Consider the following 18,022-nt stretch of genomic DNA (forward strand, 5'->3'; position numbering starts at 1 on the left):
ATGAATGTATCTGCCATTTTTAAATGGTTCATGTTCTGTCACACGGTACTGCCCTGCTAATTGACTGTCCCCTATCATGAACAATAACGTGGACAATCAAAATCATACACGAAAGATGATATGCCTTAAATCAATTATGTGTGTGTACTGCTTTCAAACATCCCTATATATCCATCCTTGAGGGATAGGGGGTTTATGTGCAGTCAGTGCCGTGGTCTCCAGTCTGTGGTTGGTGGGGGTCGGCGATGTGTCGACAGAGGCGGGAGAGGGGGCTTGAAGGCGGGGCGCTACAATGTGCGGTTCGGTCAGAAGTTGCTGAAGACGGACGCATTAAACTTGCGGATCGCCAGAGCTAAATTGAAATAGAGGTAAGAACTGCAAGTTGTTTAAATTAATATATTTAGAAATGAAATGATTGCAGTATTTGTAAGCATGTCCGCTTATTTTGATTACTTTGAATATTGACCATTAATCAATGACCAAGGAGTTGGGCTACATTTCTTAACTTTTACCATGTGTCAGGGTGGTGTGGGTTTTTGATCACTTATCAGTTATTTGAAATATACATATTTGTATCCATCATCAGTACCGAGTTATAGGCCTACCTGAAGAAAAAAAAACTATAAAATACGAAGTCTACAAGTTCAATAATAGCATGCAAGCAGTAGTGACCTGTCAACTAAGCTGATTCTGTGTCTTTTCTTTACAATTCACGACATGATTGGGCCTCATGTAATTATTCAACAGGTACTTAAATCTTTCATTTATTCAGATTGTTATAGGTTGACATGAGGTTGTCTGTTTACACTGTTGTGGAGAATGGGGCAATCTGCAATCCAGGGGGTGGGGTTATAGCTGGGGGCAATGACAATACAATGGAGAGGGGCTGGCCAACATAAATATAATGAGAGGACAAGGGAGAAAAAGAATGCGGACTAATGGGGGGTTGTTAAGAGGGGAGGAGATGGAGAGAGAAATCACATATATGTTATATATATATATATATATATATATAGTACTTGAAAACACACTGTGTTTAGTAGGAGGAGGCATGAAGAGTGGGAGCTCTCCCTCTTCATGTTTTCATTGTTCCGAAGTCCCCATGCTTTGGGGGAGGGGGGCAAAATGGGGTTGAGGAGGAGGGTGTAATAGCTCCCAGATGTGTGCTGTGAAAACATATGGTTTTCGATAGCCACTGTGATGCACAAGAGGAATATCTGAACACACACACTTTGGTGACATGTACCTTCATACATACATGTACACTCTGAAACACTACCGCCAGACCTCATAGTATGAAACATTAAATGTGATGATACTCACACATATACACACTGATGATCACATGATAGCACACTCGGTGCACAAAAAAACACACACAAGCTAGACTGTCTGATTGTGTGCAGTACAGAAGGGGATAAGTATTTGTTCATTCCACAAGGAAAGTAGCCTAATATTGTGGTCTGCACAGTTACTTATAAACAGTCTTATAAACTGTTCTCAGTATATAAGTGGTTTATGAACTTTTACCGTGCCATTGTCATGTACTTGAAAACTGTAATAAGCATTGGAGGGGGGTCTTATTGCAGCAGTGTACTGCTATCCTCTGAGAATACAGTCCTCTCTCTCTCTCTTCACTAACTCCCCCTTCCTCACTCTCTCTCTCTCTCTCACTCTGTCTTTTTGGCGTGGCATACAGTGGTCATACTGTACGAACTCAACCTGGCCAGCTCTCTGCTTGTTAGAGAGAGAGAGGAGTAGAGAGGGGGAGGGGTTCAGGGAAATGACAAGAGAGGGCGACATAGAGGAAATGAGAGACGTGGAGGGAGGAATATGGAAGATGGGGAGAGAAGGAGGGGTGGGGTGGAGGGGCTCAGTGGTTCTTTTCCTGGAATTTAGCCCCTGGTCTGTCTGCTTTAGAGTGTTTCGTAGTGGAATGGAGAAAAGGAGAAAAACAGAGGGATTGTTAAGAAAGACAGACGTGCCACATTCTTGCTGTCAAATTTTTCCTTTTTCCCCCTGACTGTTTGGGGCCAGGGGAGGGCAGAGTGGAGGGTAAAAGAGAGAGGGAAGAGGTGAGGTCAGAATGCAGGATAGGAGAGAGATGGAAGGGAAAAGACAAGAGGCCCATGGATAAAAGACTGTGATGAGGCCCATGGGTAAAAGACTGTCACAGTTGGGAGTCTGAAAAACGACACAGAAATACATCTGACACAGCGAACACTATGTAACAGATGTGTGTTTCTGTATCACTTGGAATCAGTAACCCTTTGAAAAGGTATACAGTCTTCTCTCTCCTCCTCAGTGTCAGTCTACCTCCACAGAGACAGCGATCATGAGAGTCCTCCTACTGCTCTCCATGCCAGGTGAGTCCAGCACAGTCACACTGAACACTGCATAATATACACAACACTCTAATGTACACACAGCAGTAGACTAACCCAATAAACATTCTATACAACAAAACACTTGTCCAGCACCTTTGCCTAAACATTTAGGCAACTTTGCCTCAACAGTCCTCCTGCTAGCTCAGCCCCCCCTCTACCAAGAACCATTTCCTTTCCTGGGTGAGTTCATCCATGTCATTATTACACTGTCTGTCCACGTGTACAAACACACCGTGACTCAGTACAGTGTCTCTTCACATGTGGTCATTATTTCAATGTCTTTTGTCTACCCACCCCGAGAGTATACCATTTTACCAGGTAGATGGAAACATTGAATGTCCTGTGTATTGTAATTTGTTTATTGTAAATACTTCAATGACCACTTACTATCTCAGCACTTGTTAACATCTTGATTATGAAGTCATGCACAAAGACAATCTACCGTACATTTCCTCCCAATTTTAAAAGCAGGTGGTCGATGTTATATTCTTGCAAGACTTGCAACAATCCCCACTGTGCTTGAGAAGATCTCTGCTATTCATCTGTCATATAAAGAGTTGCTTGCCTGTCTGTCAGTCTGCCTGCTGTACATTTATCACAATATGTTATCAATGTAACAAAGGAATATCTCATACTGTACCTTTGTTAATTTTGCTTCACAGAGGACTATGGCCCTGATTATTTCCCAGGTAAGATACTTGTGTGATCTTGTTACCTATTCTACTCCTGTAGTATCATTAGTTTTGATAGACTGATGTAGAGAGCTTCTCTGCCCTTTGGTGATGCACTGAAAGTTCTGCTCAGTACCTCCATTTTCCTTGAGAGAATTCAGCAATTCCCTTGTTGCTCACCATCTCTCTCTCGCCCCTCCTATCAGATAATCCTGACACGGATGTCCAGCAGCAGATTCTGTCACAGGTTCCCCAAATGTTCCCTGGTCCCGAACGTCCTGGTCTGTCTGGTACTCACACCTTTCATTATCTACTATTCAACATTTATTATCAACGGGTATGTTCAACATCTATATCCACTGTCCTGTTCTTCTGTCGTATTAGTAGGGTTATTCCATTAAAATGTGAGTTTCTGTTTTGTTTCAGAGCAAGAGACAGAGCCCACAGAACCTGGCCCCCTAGGTAAAAAACAGAGAGGGAGGGTCCGTGTGAATAGTTTTTGATGGATGACTGACCTGGACTATTATGCTGTGTGTAGATGATTGTGTTGGATGGCTCATATGTTTTCTGTTGTGTAGATTGTCGAGAGGAGCAGTACCCCTGCACCAGACTCTACTCTGTTCACAAACCATGCAAACAGTGTCTGAATAGCCTCTGCTTCTACAGGTCTGATATTGCACACCTAACCCTTAACTTATCATGGTTACATTGAACATGGATTATAAAGTGTTCAACATCCCACTAACACCGTTCCTCTCTCCTCAGCTTGCGAAGGGTGTATGTGGTCAACAAGGAGGTGTGTGTCAGGACCGTGTGTGCGCATGAAGAGCTGCTAAGAGGTGAGGTGTTCTTGTATACAATGCACAACCAGCTGTCCCCACTAAAGAAACACACACACCCGTTCAGTTTTGTATTCACCTCTGTGAAGGACAAAGGCTGTAACACTTCTCTCTCTCTGTAGCTGACATGTGCCGTGACCAGTTCCCTCGTTGTGGTGTAGCGGCGGTGAGTGGCCAGTGTGGGTCACTGGGGAGCAGCTGTGGGAAGAGCTGTGGAGGCTGTTGAGAACATGGGACACATCAGAGAACACCAGCCCAAATACTGCCACATCTCTAGGGTCCACATCCCACCTCCTTCCCATCCCATTTTCTGTTTAATCTTTGACTGTATTCCACTTTGGTACCAAAGAACTCCCATGTTTCTTCTCTTTTCATCTCTCCTCCCTTTCAGAATTCCATACATAATGAGAAGTGGGATCAGTAGAACGTGTGTATGGATAAATATATATTCTTTTATACTCAACAGAACATTGATGACTGTATAATGTCACTGGTGCTATAAAATCACTACCACACTGGTGCTAAGGAATGGAAATCAGCAATCAGAGGCACATAAAAAAGCAACATTTTTATCTTGTTTTTTATGCCTAATTTTATCCTATATTCTAAATCATTGTGTGATGTTTGTTGTTGTTTACTATACCTGTGTTGAAAAGCAGTCATAGTAATGAGGGGACAGCCAGAGTGACAGCTACTGCTTACTGACCTCAACAACAAAGGCATTAGCAAAACTCAATCATCCATAACCATCCCACTGCCTTGGCACTGACTGGGTGGCAAGCAGCGAAAATCAGACTTGAAGAGACGGGTGCTGACCCCTGACCTCTCGAGTGTTATTGTGTAACATGGTCAACGTGACTAGAGCTACAGTGGCTGGTGACCTTGCAGTGAGTGCATAGGTTCACATATCAGTGGCAAGAAGTGCTTTGAAATGCGGCTCACAAATTGTTACTGTACTACTGCTTTGTAAAACCCTTTCACTATACTGTATGAAAAAAATACAGGTTTTTTACTACAACTTTACCTTGGTGTGACTAATTCTGATGAGTTGGATTGTTTGTGCTTTATGTGGATCAAACAAACAAGCAGTGTTGTCAAAGATTCTTTATCAACATTCATTTCTTACAGAACACCACTGTTCTCTCATTTCAATTCCCTTACAATGTGTATCCATCCCCTAAACATCATCCTGATAGTTATCATAAATGTACCTCGATATGTGCTATTCCTAGTTAGTTACAAGTATATCAATCTAAATTCACAAACTGATATACATACAGCACATACATATTTAAGTGTTATGGCTTGGGGGTAGAATCTGTTCAGGGTCCTGTTGGTTCCAGACTTGCATCGGTACTGCTTGCCGTGTGGTAGCAGAGAGAACAGTCTATTGAATTGAATTGTTTGACCATTTTTTGGGGCCTTCCTCTGAAACTGCCTGGTATTGAGGTCCTGGATGGCAGGGAGCTCGGCCCCAGTGATTTACTGGGCGATCCACACTGCTCTCTTGTAGCGCCTTGCGGTCAGATGCCAAGCAGTGTCCATACCAAGCGGTGGTGCAGCCAGTCAAGATGCTCTCAATGGCTCAGCTGTACAACTTTCTGAGGATCCGAGGGCTCAAGCCACATTTTTTCAGCCTCCTGAGGGGAAGACGTGTTGTCGTGCCCTCTCCACGACTTGGTGTGTGTGGACCATGATAGATCCTGTGTGTTTGTATATCACAAACTGATATACATACAGCACATAAATACTTCATCTCATGTGGTCGCTTCATGTGCTCTACATATAATAGTGTCTATTGGTCCAGACAAAATAGTTGGTTCAATCTCAACCAGATACTAGCAAGATGGACAGTACAGTAGTTCCTTCATATGGCCGATCAATTTGTTGCCTAGTGCTCAAACAGTGACTCAGACTCGGTTCTCCCTTTGTATTCTGTTTTGCTGGTGTGTGTGGGAGGGAATCCAGGCCAACTGTATACTGGCAGCTGAGGATCTCATTCCTCCTCTGTTGTACCGGATGACACTTCTATCATCCACAGTCTCCTCCCGTGGTGTCGCTGACTTTCTCCCTGAGTAGGAGGCGTGTGTCAAATCATAGGAGATGATTGGATATTGGTTCTTGGAGCTGTTAGTGGGCTTTAGTACCCATGGAGGGACACAGGTGAACTGCTCAGTGCTCAGTTCCCCCCAGACATCAGGGAGGTGGGTAGAGATGGCTGCCTCCGCCTCATTTCCTGCTGCAGCTGCTCCTTCAGAGTGGACACCTGTGGGACAGACAAACAGACAGACGAGGTCAGAGACAGACATTAAGGGTATGTCTTCTTGCCCTTTGACCTCACGGCTGTATCTACCTGCTCCTCCAGCCCTTTGACCCGGTGGCGGTGGGCTCTCTCCCTGGCGGCCAGGGTCCTCTCTGCCTCCCTCTGGGCGACCCTCAGCCTCTCCGCCTCACGCATCACCTCGTCACGCTGCCTCACAGAGCTCTCACTCACATTGTGGGACTGCTCCATCTCAGCCAGCTGGGCCTGGATACACAGAGAAATATATATACACAGATAAAAGAGTGTTAGTCACTGGGCCACAGCAACACCAAGTCACAGTGTTAGTGACATGGTGTCACACTGACAAACTCAAATCCCAGACAGAGATATGTCTCAGTGTTAACACAGGGTTGGGGTCGTTTTCTAGATGCTAACAAGAGGTATGTCAACACTACATGGGATACCATAAACACACAGCTGGTGGGGCTGGGAGAGGTCTGACGACAAATGGTTAATAGCCCGTCTGTGGTGGTCACTGGTCACGTCTGCTTCTTGATTGGCTGACACAATGAAAGGAAAAGCTATTCTCATTGTTCACATATGACCTTGATAAATTCATCTGTTGACGAAGGATTGAAAAATAATCTAAAATGGACTAATCAGTAATATAAGGTGCATTCGGAAAGTATTCAAACCCCTCGACCTTCTCCACATTTTGTTACATTACAGCCTCATTCTAAAATGGATTTTAAAAATCCTCAGCAATCGACACACAATACCCCATAATGACAAAGCAAAAACAGGTTTTTAGACATTTTTGCAAAAGTATTTTAAAATAAAAAACTAAAATACATTATTTACATTAGTATTCAGATCCTTTGCTATGAGACTCAAAATTGAGCTCAGGTGCATCCTGTTTCCATTGATCATCCAGGTACAGATCTGGGGAAGGGTACCAAAAAATGTCTACAGCATTGAAGGTCCCCAAGAACACAGTGGCCTCCATCATTCTTAAATGCAAGACTCTTCCTAGAGCTGGCCGCCCAGCCAAACTGAGCAATCGGGGAAGAAGGGCCTTGGTCAGTGAGGTGACCAAGAACCCGATGGTCACTCTGACAGAGCTCCAGAGTTCCTCTGTGGAGATGGGAGGACCTTTCAGAAGGACAACCATCTCTGCAGCAGTCTACCAATCAGGCCTTTATGGTAGAGTGGCCAGACGGAAGCCACTCCTTAGTAAAAGGCACATGACAGCCTGCTTGGAGTTTCCCGAAAGGCACCTAAAGACTCTCAGACCATGAGAAATGGCCTGAATGCCAAGCGTCACTTCTGGAGGAAACCTGGCACCATCCCTACGGTGAAGCATGGTGGTGTCAGCATCCTGCTATGGGGATGTTTTTCAGCGGAAGAGACTGGGGGACTGGGAGACTAGTCAGGATCGAGGCAAAGATGAACGGATAAAGTACGGATAAACGGATAAAGCCTGCTCCAGAGCACTCAGGGCCTAAGACTTGGGTGAAGGTTAACCTAACAGGACAACGACCCTGACAACACAGGAGTGGCTTTGGGACAAGTCTCTGAATGTCCTTGAGTGGCCCAACCAGAGCCCGGACTTGAACCCGATAAAACATCTCTGGAGAGACCTATAATAGATGTGCAGCAACGCTCCCCATCCAACCTGACATACATTGAGAGGATCTGCAGAGGAGAATGGGAGAAACTCCCCAAATACAGGTGTGCCAAACTTGTAGCATCATACCCAAGAAGACTCAAGGCTCTAATCACTGCCAAAGGTGCTTCAACAAAGTACTGAGTAAAGGGTCTGAATACTTATGTAAATGTATGTATCAGTTTTTTATTTGTAATAAATTAGCAAACCTTTCTCATCCTGTTTTTGCTTTGTCATTATGGGGTATTGTGTGTAAACCGATGAGGGAAAAAACGATTGAATCCATTTTAGAATAAGGCTGTAACCTACCAAAATGTGGAAAAAGTAAAGGGGTCTGAATACTTTCCAAAGGCAACGTATGCTGAATAGTAGATCTTAAAAATGAAATCAAAAGGAAATGAAAACCCACAGAACACTATTCAACAGTGCCCTCCTACCTAGGCTATATCATGTAGTTTTCATACTACATTTATTTTCAACAAGTTGTGCACGTTCTTGTAAAACTTTCTTAACTTCATCCGTAACAGAAACCATAGGGGTCCAGATCAAGAACAAACAAGCCAAACAATTCTGCTCAACATTAGGGGTCTAACTAGCAGCAGATGCATTCAGAGCCAGAGAGCCCGGGGCTACAGCCATTTTGTACGGATCCCAACTCACTTAAGCCTGCATGAGGTTTCATTTGGCTGCCTTTAAAGGGAGCTCTGGGAACAACAGAAAGGCGCTGTGGGAGGGTTAAACTAATGAAAAAGAATGTACAATAATCTGCAACAAAAGCACTGTCTCGCCTGACTAACCCCTCACCTGAACTGAGGATTTCAGAGTAAAAACTACCAAGAAGAACACACTAGCCTCGTCTTCTCTTACAGGACATTCTGCTTATGGTGATCAACTGCTTATGGTGATCAACTGCTTATAGTGTTAAAATGGTTCTTCATGGATTTGATCACTCAAAGAGGAGTGCACTGACTGTATAACAATCACTTGAGAAATAGACACTCACCATAGAAAAAGTGATCTTCTTTCTTACATCCACCAACTCCTCCTTCCACAAAGCAGCCAAATAAAGAATAAACACCTCCAACATCAGCCAATCATGTCAGTAAATGAGGTTTGTTATTGTGGTTTGACTAGAAGATAAGTGGGGGAGAGGTTAAGTCTATTGGACCTTACTTTGATGAATGTTGGGCATTATCAAATGAGTTTGACCCCAGAAAAAGACTAGCGGGTGACTAGGGAAAATGGTAATAGAAATAATGATCTCCTATCTCATTACCATATTCCAGATACAGTTCATGGCCTTTTTGGACTCAAACTGAATTTGTTGTGATACTGACCTACACAGAAAACCAACTGACACAATTAACTAAAGACTGAATGAATAACTAAATCTTGACTCCTTTGATAATTCTGCCAAAGGGGAAATAAGCAGAATGACAAACTCAAATGCTGAAACTGAACTAGGGCTGGGTGATGGTATGGAGGTGTTTGATGTTTCTGAATAATAAAATCAGCAAAAAAAGAAACAGCCCTTTTTCAGGACCCTGTCTTTCAAAGATAATTCGTAAAAATCCAAATAACTTCACAGATCTTCTTTGTAAAGGGTTTAAACACTGTTTCCCATGCTTGTTCAATGAACCACAAACAATTAATGAACATGCACCTGTGGAACGGTTGTTAAGACACTAACAGCTTACAGACGGTAGGCAATTAAGGTCACAGTTATGAAAACTGAAGAGGCCTTTCTACGGACTCTGAAAAACACCAAAGAAAGATGCCCAGGGTTCCTGCTCATTTGCATGAAGGTGCCTTAGGCATGCTGCAAAGAGGCATGAGGACTGCAGATGTGGCCAGGGCAATAAATTGCAATGTCAGTACTGTGAGACGCCTAAGACAGCGTCTCACAGTGAGACAGGACGGACAGCTGATCGTCCTCGCATTGGCAGACCACGTGTAACAACACCTGCACAGGATCGGTACCTCCGAACATCACACCTGCAGGACAGGTACAGGATGGCAACAACAACTGCCTGAATTACACCAGGAATGCACAATCACTCCATCAGTGCTCAGACTTTCCGCAAAAGGCTGAGAGAAGCTGGACTGAGGTCTTGTAGGCCTGTTGTAAGGCAGGTCCTCACCAGACATCACCGACAACAATGTCGTCTATGGGCACAAACCCACTGGACCAGACAGAACTGGCCAAAAGTGTTCTTCACTGATGAGTCACGGTTTTGTCTCACCAGGGGTGATGTTCAGATTCACGTTTATCGTCGAAGGAACGAGCGATACACCGAGGCCTGTACTCTGGAGCGGGATCGATTTGGAGGTGGAGGGTCCGTCATGGTCTGGGGCGGTGTGTCACAGCATCATCGGACTCAGTTCGTTGTCTTTGCAGGCAATCTCAATGCTGTGCGTTACAGGGAAGACATCCTCCTCCCTCATGTGGTACCCTTCCTGCAGGCTCATCCTGACATGGCCCTCCAGCATGACAATGCCACCAGCCATACTGCTTGCTCTGTGTGTGATTTCCTGCAAGACAGGAATGTCAGTGTTCTGCCATTGCCAGCAAAGAGCCTGGCTCTCAATCCCATTGAGCACGTCTGGGACCTGTTGGATCGGAGGGTGAGGGCTAGGGCCATTCCCCCTGAAATGTCCGTGAACTTGCAGGTGCATTGGTAGAACAGTAGGGTAACATCTCACAGAAAGAATTGGCAAATCTGGTGCAATCCATGAGAAGGAGATGCACTGCAGGACTTAATGCAGCTGGTGGCCACACTAGATACTGACTGTTACTTTTGATTTTGACCCCCCTTTGTTCAGGGACACATTATTCAATTTTGGTTAGTCATATGTCTGTGGAACTTGTTCAGTCTATGTCTCAGTTGTTGAATCTTGTTATGTTCATACAAATATTTACACATGTTATGTTTGCTGAAAATAAACACAGTTGACAGTGAGAGGATGTTTCTTTTTTTGCTGAGTTTAGAAGTTCTAAATATGTTTTATGAGTAGTGCAACTTGTCATTTAATTTAGCAATGTATACAAATATTGTTATAGAATCCATACCGGTATGTGGATCAATAACGGTATTCACGATATACCACCTAGCTCTAAACTGAATCCAAATTTTCTCTGTCACCTTTCAGACAAGCGTGAAATCAACAGCAGCTGAGGAAACGCACTCAGTGGTAGTGCTCAACATGGTCAATGTCACCTCACTGTTATCTTAAAGTTAGCCTTCCTTTGCCTGACCCAATGGTCTTCACATAAAAGTTTCCAAGTCTTAACAGTTGGGGTTGTCCCACCTTCTGTAGGTTAGGGAGTCTCAAGTGTTTCTCCAATGCCTGTATCTCTCTGCCTACATGTTTCAGTGCTATGTCTCTACGCATCTCTCTGTCCAGCTGTAGCAGTGCTGTCTCTCTTTATCTCTCTGTCTACCTGTAGCAGTGCTGTCTCTCTTTAGCTCTCTGTCTACCTGTAGCAGTGCTATGTCTCTCTGTATCTCTCTGTCTATCTGTAGCAGTGCTATGTCTCTCTGTATCTCTGTCCAGCTGTAGCAGTGCTGTCTCTCTTTATCTCTCTGTCTACCTGTAGCAGTGCTGTCTCTCTTTAGCTCTCTGTCTACCTGTAGCAGTGCTATGTCTCTCTGTATCTCTCTGTCTACCTGTATCAGTGCTATGTCTCTCTGTATCTCTCTGTCTACCTGTATCAGTGCTATGTCTCTCTGTATCTCTCTGTCTACCTGTAGCAGTGCTGTCTCTCTTTATCTCTCTGTCTACCTGTAGCAGTGCTATGTCTCTCTGTATCTCTCTGTCTACCTGTAGCAGTGCTATGTCTCTCTGTATCTCTCTATCCAGCTGTAGCAGTGCTGTCTCTCTTTATCTCTCTGTCTACCTGTAGCAGTGCTGTCTCTCTTTATCTCTCTGTCTACCTGTAGCAGTGCTGTCTCTCTTTATCTCTCTGTCTACCTGTAGCAGTGCTGTCTCTCTTTATCTCTCTGTCTACCTGTAGCAGTGCTGTCTCTCTTTATCTCTCTGTCTACCTGTAGCAGTGCTGTCTCTCTTTATCTCTCTGTCTACCTGTAGCAGTGCTGTCTCTCTTTATCTCTCTGTCTACCTGTAGCAGTGCTATGTCCCTCTGTATCTCTGTCTAACTGTAGTTGTAGCTGTAACTGTAGCAGTGCTATGTCTCTCTGTATCTCTCTGTAGCAGTGCTATGTCTCTCTTTATCTCTCTGTCTACCTGTAGCAGTGCTGTCTCTCTTTGTCTCTCTGTCTACCTGTAGCAGTGCTATGTCTCTCTTTATCTCTCTGTCTACCTGTAGCAGTGCTGTCTCTCTTTATCTCTCTGTCTACCTGTATCAGTGCTATGTCTCTCTGTATCTCTCTGTCTACCTGTAGCAGTGCTATGTCTCTCTGTATCTCTCTGTCTACCTGTAGCAGTGCTGTCTCTCTTTATCTCTCTGTCTACCTGTAGCAGTGCTGTCTCTCTTTATCTCTCTGTCTACCTGTAGCAGTGCTATGTCCCTCTGTATCTCTGTCTAACTGTAGTTGTAGCTGTAACTGTAGCAGTGCTATGTCTCTCTGTATCTCTCTGTAGCAGTGCTATGTCTCTCTTTATCTCTCTGTCTACCTGTAGCAGTGCTGTCTCTCTTTATCTCTCTGTCTACCTGTAGCAGTGCTGTCTCTCTTTGTCTCTCTGTCTACCTGTAGCAGTGCTATGTCTCTCTTTATCTCTCTGTCTACCTGTAGCAGTGCTGTCTCTCTTTATATCTCTGTCTACCTGTATCAGTGCTATGTCTCTCTGTATCTCTCTGTCTACCTGTAGCAGTGCTATGTCTCTCTGTATCTCTCTGTCTACCTGTAGCAGTGCTGTCTCTCTTTATCTCTCTGTCTACCTGTAGCAGTGCTGTCTCTCTTTATCTCTCTGTCTACCTGTAGCAGTGCTATGTCCCTCTGTATCTCTGTCTAACTGTAGTTGTAGCTGTAACTGTAGCAGTGCTATGTCTCTCTGTCTACCTGTAGCAGTGCTATGTCTCTCTGTATCTCTCTGTCTACCTGTAGCAGTGCTATGTCTCTCTGTATCTCTCTGTCTACCTGTAGCAGTGCTATGTCTCTCTGTCTACCTGTAGCAGTGCTATGTCTCTCTGTATTTCGCTGTCTACCTGTATCAGTGCTATGTCTTTCTGCATCTCTCTGTTTACCTGTAACAGTGCTATGTCTCTCTGTATCTCTCTGTCTACCTGTATCAGTGCTATGTCTCTCTGTATCTCTCTGTCTACCTGTAGCAGTGCTATGTCTTCTCTGTATCTCTCTGTCTACCTGTATCAGTGCTATGTCTCTCTGCATCTCTCTGTCTACCTGTAGCAGTGCTATGTCTCTCTGCATCCCTCTGTCTACCTGTATCAGTGCTATGTCTCTCTGCATCCCTCTGTCTACCTGTATCAGTGCTATGTCTCTCTGCATCCCTCTGTCTGCCTGTATCAGTGCTATGTCTCTCTGCATCTCTCTGTTTACCTGTAGCAGTGCTATGTCTCTCTGCATCCCTCTGTCTACCTGTATCAGTGCTATGTCTCTCTGCATCTCTCTGTTTACCTGTAGCAGTGCTATGTCTTCTCTGTATCTCTCTGTCTACCTGTAGCAGTGCTATGTCTCTCTGTCTACCTGTAACAGTGCTATGTCTCTCTGTCTACCCTGTAGCAGTGCTATGTCTCTCTGTCTACCTGTAACAGTGCTATGTCTCTCTGTCTACCCTGTAACAGTGCTATGTCTCTAAGCATCTCTCTGTCTACCTGTAGCAGTGCTATGTGTCTCTGTGTCTCCTACCTACCTGTAGCATGGCCATGTGTCTCTGTGTCTCCTACCTACCTGTAGCATGGCCATGTGTCTCTGTGTCTCCTGCCTACCTGTAACAGTGCTATCTGTCTCTGTGTCTCCTGCCTACCTGTAACAGTGCTATCTGTCTCTGTGCCTCCTGCCTACCTGTAACAGTGCTATCTGTCTCTGTGCCTCCTGCCTACCTGTAACAGTGCTATCTGTCTCTGTGTCTCCTGCCTACCTGTAAGCAGTGCTATCTGTCTCTGTGTCTCCTGCCTACCTGTAGCAGTGCTATCTGTCTCTGTGTCTTCTGCCTACCTGTAACAGTGCTATCTGTCTCTGTGCGTCCTGCAGTTCCTGCTCTGCGGTGGTGAGGGAGCGATCCAGACGGCCTTTCTCTGCAGACAGACGCATGCTGCCCTCCTCCGTCTTTAGCTTCTGACGCTCCACCTGGAGAAACAGTCATACATAGTCATAATCACCTCAATATCATTCAACAGTAGATATTGGGGTCAAAACAGCAGCCATCCCCAATGGCGCCGGCGGGGATGGCTGCCGTTTTATGGGCTCCTAACCACCTGTGCTATTTAGTTAGTTTTTTCGCATTGTTTGTAACTTATTTTGCACATAATGTTGCTGCTACCATCTCTTATGACCGAAAATAGCCTCTGTACATCAGAAGAGATTACTCACCTCAAACTAGACGCAGTCCGACGCAAAGGATATACTGCTTCCCCGAGACCAGGCCCAAATCCATGTAATTTACATGAAGAAAAGGCAGAGATACTGGGGGCAGAGGTCGTGGTGCCTTGTGAGAATTCGTCGGCGAGTGGGTGTTTACCCACTACCACCCGTCCTATTTGCCAACGTGAAATCACTGGAAAAAAACTGGATGACCTACGTTCAAGACTATCCTAGCAACCGGACATTAAAAACTGTAATATTTTATGTTTCACCGGGTCGTGGCTGAACGACGACATGGATAATATAGAGCTGGCTGGGTTTGACGCAATCTCAACTGCACTCTGGTAAGACAAGGGGTGGGGGTGTGTATCTATTTGTCAATAACAGCTGGTGCACGAAGTCTCAAGGTATTGCTCGCCTGAGGTAGAGTACCCCATGATAAACTGTAGACCACACTAACTACCGAGAGAGTTCTCATCCATATTATTCGTAGCGGTATAGTTACCATCACAAACCGATGCTGGCACTAGGACCGCACTCAACAAGAAAATTCTCATCCAGAAGCGGCGCTTTACGCCACACAGAGGCACATACAAAGCTCTCCCTCACCCTCCATTTGGCAAATCTGACCATAATTATATCCTCCTGATTCCTGCTTACAAGCAAAAACTAAAGCAGGAAGTACCAGTGACTCGCTCAATACGGAAGTGGTGAGATGATGCGGATGCTACACGACTGTTTTGCTAGCACAGACTGGAATATGTTCCAGGATTCATCCAATGGCATTAAGGACTACAAAGGGAAACCCAGCCGTGAGCTGTCCAGTGACGTGAGTCTACCAGACGAGCTAAATTCCTTTTATGCTTGCTTCGAGGCAAGCAACACTGAAGCATGCATGAGAGCACCAGCTGTACTCAGAGCATGCACGGACCAACTGGCAAGTGTCTTCACTGACATTTTCAACCTCTCCCTGCACGAGTCTGTAATACCTACGTGTCAAGCAGACCACCATAGTCCATGTGCCAAAGAAAGTGAAGGTAAAATGACTACCGCCCCGTAGCACTCAAGTTGGTAGCCATGAAGTGCTTTGAAAGGCTGGTCATGGCTCACGACAGCAGGTAGCCTAGTGGTTAGAGCGTTGGGCCAGTAACCGAAAGATAAAATCCCCGAGCTGACAAGGTAAAAAATCTGTCATTCTACCCCTGAACAAGGCAGTTAACCCACTGTTCCTAGGCTGTCATTGTAAATAAGAATTTGTTCTTAACTGACTTGCCTAGTTAAATAAAGGTTTGATTAAAAAAATTAAATAAAAACATCAACACCATCATCCTGGAAACCCTTGACCCACTCCAATTCGCCTACCGCCTAAACAGATCCACAGATGACGCAATCTCAACTGCACTCCACACTGCCCTTTCCCACCTGGACAAAAGGAACACCTATGTGAGAATGCTGTTCATTGACTACAGCTCAGCGTTCAACACCATAGTGCCCACAAAGCTCATCACTGAGCTAAGGACTCTGGGACTAAACACCTCCATCTGCAACTGGATCCTAGACTTCCTGATGGTGGTAAGGGTAGGCACAAACACATCTGCTACGCTGATCCTGGACCTCCTGATGGTGGTAAGGGTAGGCACAAACACATCTGCTACGCTGATCCTCAACAATGGGGCCTCCTAAGGGATGCATGCTTAGTCCCCTCCTGTACTCCTTGTTCACCCACAACTGCGTGGCCAAGCACGACTCCAACATCATCACTAAGTTTGCTGACGAAACAACAGTGGTAGGGTTGATCAACGACAACGATGAGATAGCCTATAGGGAGGAGGTCAGAAACCTGGCAGTGTGGTGCCAGGACAACAACCTCTCCCTCAATGTGAGCAAGGCAAAGGAGCTGATTGTGGACAACAGCATCAATTGGGCTGTAGTGGAACGGGCCAAGAGTTTAAAGTTCCTTGGTGTCTACATCATCAACAAACTATCATGGTCCAAACACACCAAGACAGTCGTGAAGAGGGCACAACACCACCATTTCCCCCTCAGCATCCTGACCGGTTGCATCACTGCCTGGTATGGCAACTGCTCGGCATCAGACCGTAAGGCGTTACAGAGAGTAGTGTGAATGGCCCAGTACATCACTTGGGCCAAGCATCCTGCCATCCAGGCCCTATATACTAGGCGGTGTCAGAGGAAGGCCCAAAAAATGGTCAAAGACCCCAGTCGCCCAAATTGTATTTTTTACTTTAGTTTATCTAGTAAATATTTTCTTAACTCTATTTCTTGAACTGCATTGTTGTTACGGCCTTGTAAGTAAGCATTTCACGGTAAGGTTCTATTCGGCGCTTGTGAAAAATACTATTTGATTTCCATGTTTAATCCAATTAATTGAGGAAGTTAATTGAAAACCGGCCATTATTTTCAGAGGATTTTTTCATTCATGAATTGCATTTAAAATTAACTTCCTGAAATGAACTGATTGAAAATCAATACTCCCAACTTTTTTCGACAGTCATCATATTCATCTTAGGGGCTTGTAAAGTAAGCATTTCACTGTAAGGTCTACTACACCTGTTGTATTTGGCGCATGTGACTAATACAATTTGATATTCCTAATGTTCTGTGTGTGGTTCATATTTCTCTCACTCCTGTCTCACCTTGTCCAGTGTATTTCTCAGTGCGTTTTTGTCCTTCTCCAGGCGGACGGCCTGTCTCTCTGCATCCTTCTTCTCTGTCTCCAGCACGGCCACGGCCCTCTGCAGCCCGCGCAGCCTTTCCTCTGCAGACACCCTCTCTGTCTGGGCAGACTGGGCACTGCGCTGGGCTTCTGTCAGACTGGCAGACCGCTGACGCAGGGCCTAAAGGAGAGACAGGGTGAGGGAACAGCTATTCAGATGAGATACAGGCCTATGTCTCCCGCTCTTTTTCGTTACATGTTTTTTAATGTAAATTCTTCACATGCCCCCGCTATGTCCTTACCACTCTCCTCCTGTGTGTGTGTATAAGGTTAGTGTTGAGGAAATTATTATGTATGAGTAAAAGTCTCTTTCATTCTCGTTCTTTCTCTCCCTCCCTCCCTCCCTCTCACCTCCTGTGTGTGAGCCAGCTCTGCCTCCAGCTCTCCTCGTCTCAGGTCGCTCTGAGTCAGCTCAGTCTGTAGGCTCTGGATGCGCTCAGTGAGGGCCGTCATGCCTCTCTTCCCGTCCGTCAGGGACGCCCGCGCTCCATCCACTCGCTCCTGAAAACAGCAACACTACATTCAGTTTCATGGGTTCAATCTAGACTACTCATTACAATTTGCTCTAATCCTATTTAAATTACAGGGATGAACCTTGACAAAAACAAACACTTGAATTTCAGCCCACTGTCATATCAATGATTCCTCCTCCACCTACCTGTAGATGCCTGCGGTCCTGCTCGGCCAGCCCCAGGGTCTTCTGCAGTGCGACAAGGCGCCCCTGGGTGGTGCTGTGGGCAACGGTGGCCTCCTGGAGGCTCTGGGAAAGGCTCTGGTTCTTCTCTCTGAGACAGACCTCTCCCTCCTGGGCTTTAGACAAAGCCTGGCTCAGCCTGTCCACCTCTCTCTGGAGCGACGCCACACAGCTCTCCCCCTCCGCCACCTGGGACAGATGCACAACTGAGTGTGTGAGTGGTTTAAGTCAGTGTGTCTTAGTGTGTTTCCGTTTAAATCTG

At 45.3% G+C, this 18,022-nt stretch overlaps 2 protein-coding genes across 6 annotated transcripts in view; one reads left to right on the forward strand and one right to left on the reverse strand.

The window, feature by feature from the left end:
- The first annotated feature begins 242 nt into the window (after nucleotides 1–242).
- On the forward strand, nucleotides 243–4,915 carry LOC139369832 (microfibril associated protein 2). 2 transcript variants are annotated; one of them, XM_071109109.1, is made up of 9 exons: nucleotides 243–368; nucleotides 2,306–2,366; nucleotides 2,517–2,567; nucleotides 3,050–3,076; nucleotides 3,265–3,348; nucleotides 3,485–3,520; nucleotides 3,637–3,724; nucleotides 3,824–3,897; nucleotides 4,020–4,915. In XM_071109109.1, the coding sequence occupies exons 2-9, from the start codon at nucleotides 2,336–2,338 to the stop codon at nucleotides 4,121–4,123; spliced, it is 495 nt and encodes a 164-aa protein (XP_070965210.1). In that variant the 5' UTR covers nucleotides 243–368; nucleotides 2,306–2,335; the 3' UTR covers nucleotides 4,124–4,915. The 2 variants fall into 2 exon arrangements, with proteins under 2 accessions (XP_070965210.1, XP_070965211.1); XM_071109110.1 differs by having other exon boundaries at nucleotides 288–368; nucleotides 2,287–2,366.
- A 71-nt stretch (nucleotides 4,916–4,986) lies between these two features.
- The window catches only part of LOC139371123 (rootletin-like), a 42,539-nt gene continuing 29,503 nt past the window's right edge, over nucleotides 4,987–18,022 (reverse strand). For all 4 annotated transcript variants that reach the window (XM_071111205.1, XM_071111204.1, XM_071111203.1 and 1 more), the window contains 6 exons: nucleotides 17,725–17,949; nucleotides 17,418–17,567; nucleotides 16,987–17,187; nucleotides 13,964–14,095; nucleotides 6,251–6,424; nucleotides 4,987–6,163 (listed from right to left, as the gene is read on the reverse strand). In XM_071111205.1, the coding sequence (XP_070967306.1) occupies nucleotides 6,077–6,163; nucleotides 6,251–6,424; nucleotides 13,964–14,095; nucleotides 16,987–17,187; nucleotides 17,418–17,567; nucleotides 17,725–17,949 (969 nt within the window). In that variant the 3' untranslated portion in view covers nucleotides 4,987–6,076. The remainder of the gene's footprint in view (nucleotides 6,164–6,250; nucleotides 6,425–13,963; nucleotides 14,096–16,986; nucleotides 17,188–17,417; nucleotides 17,568–17,724; nucleotides 17,950–18,022) is intronic.

Source organism: Oncorhynchus clarkii, chromosome 17, assembly GCF_045791955.1.
Source record: "Oncorhynchus clarkii lewisi isolate Uvic-CL-2024 chromosome 17, UVic_Ocla_1.0, whole genome shotgun sequence".
NCBI lineage: Eukaryota > Metazoa > Chordata > Actinopteri > Salmoniformes > Salmonidae > Oncorhynchus > Oncorhynchus clarkii.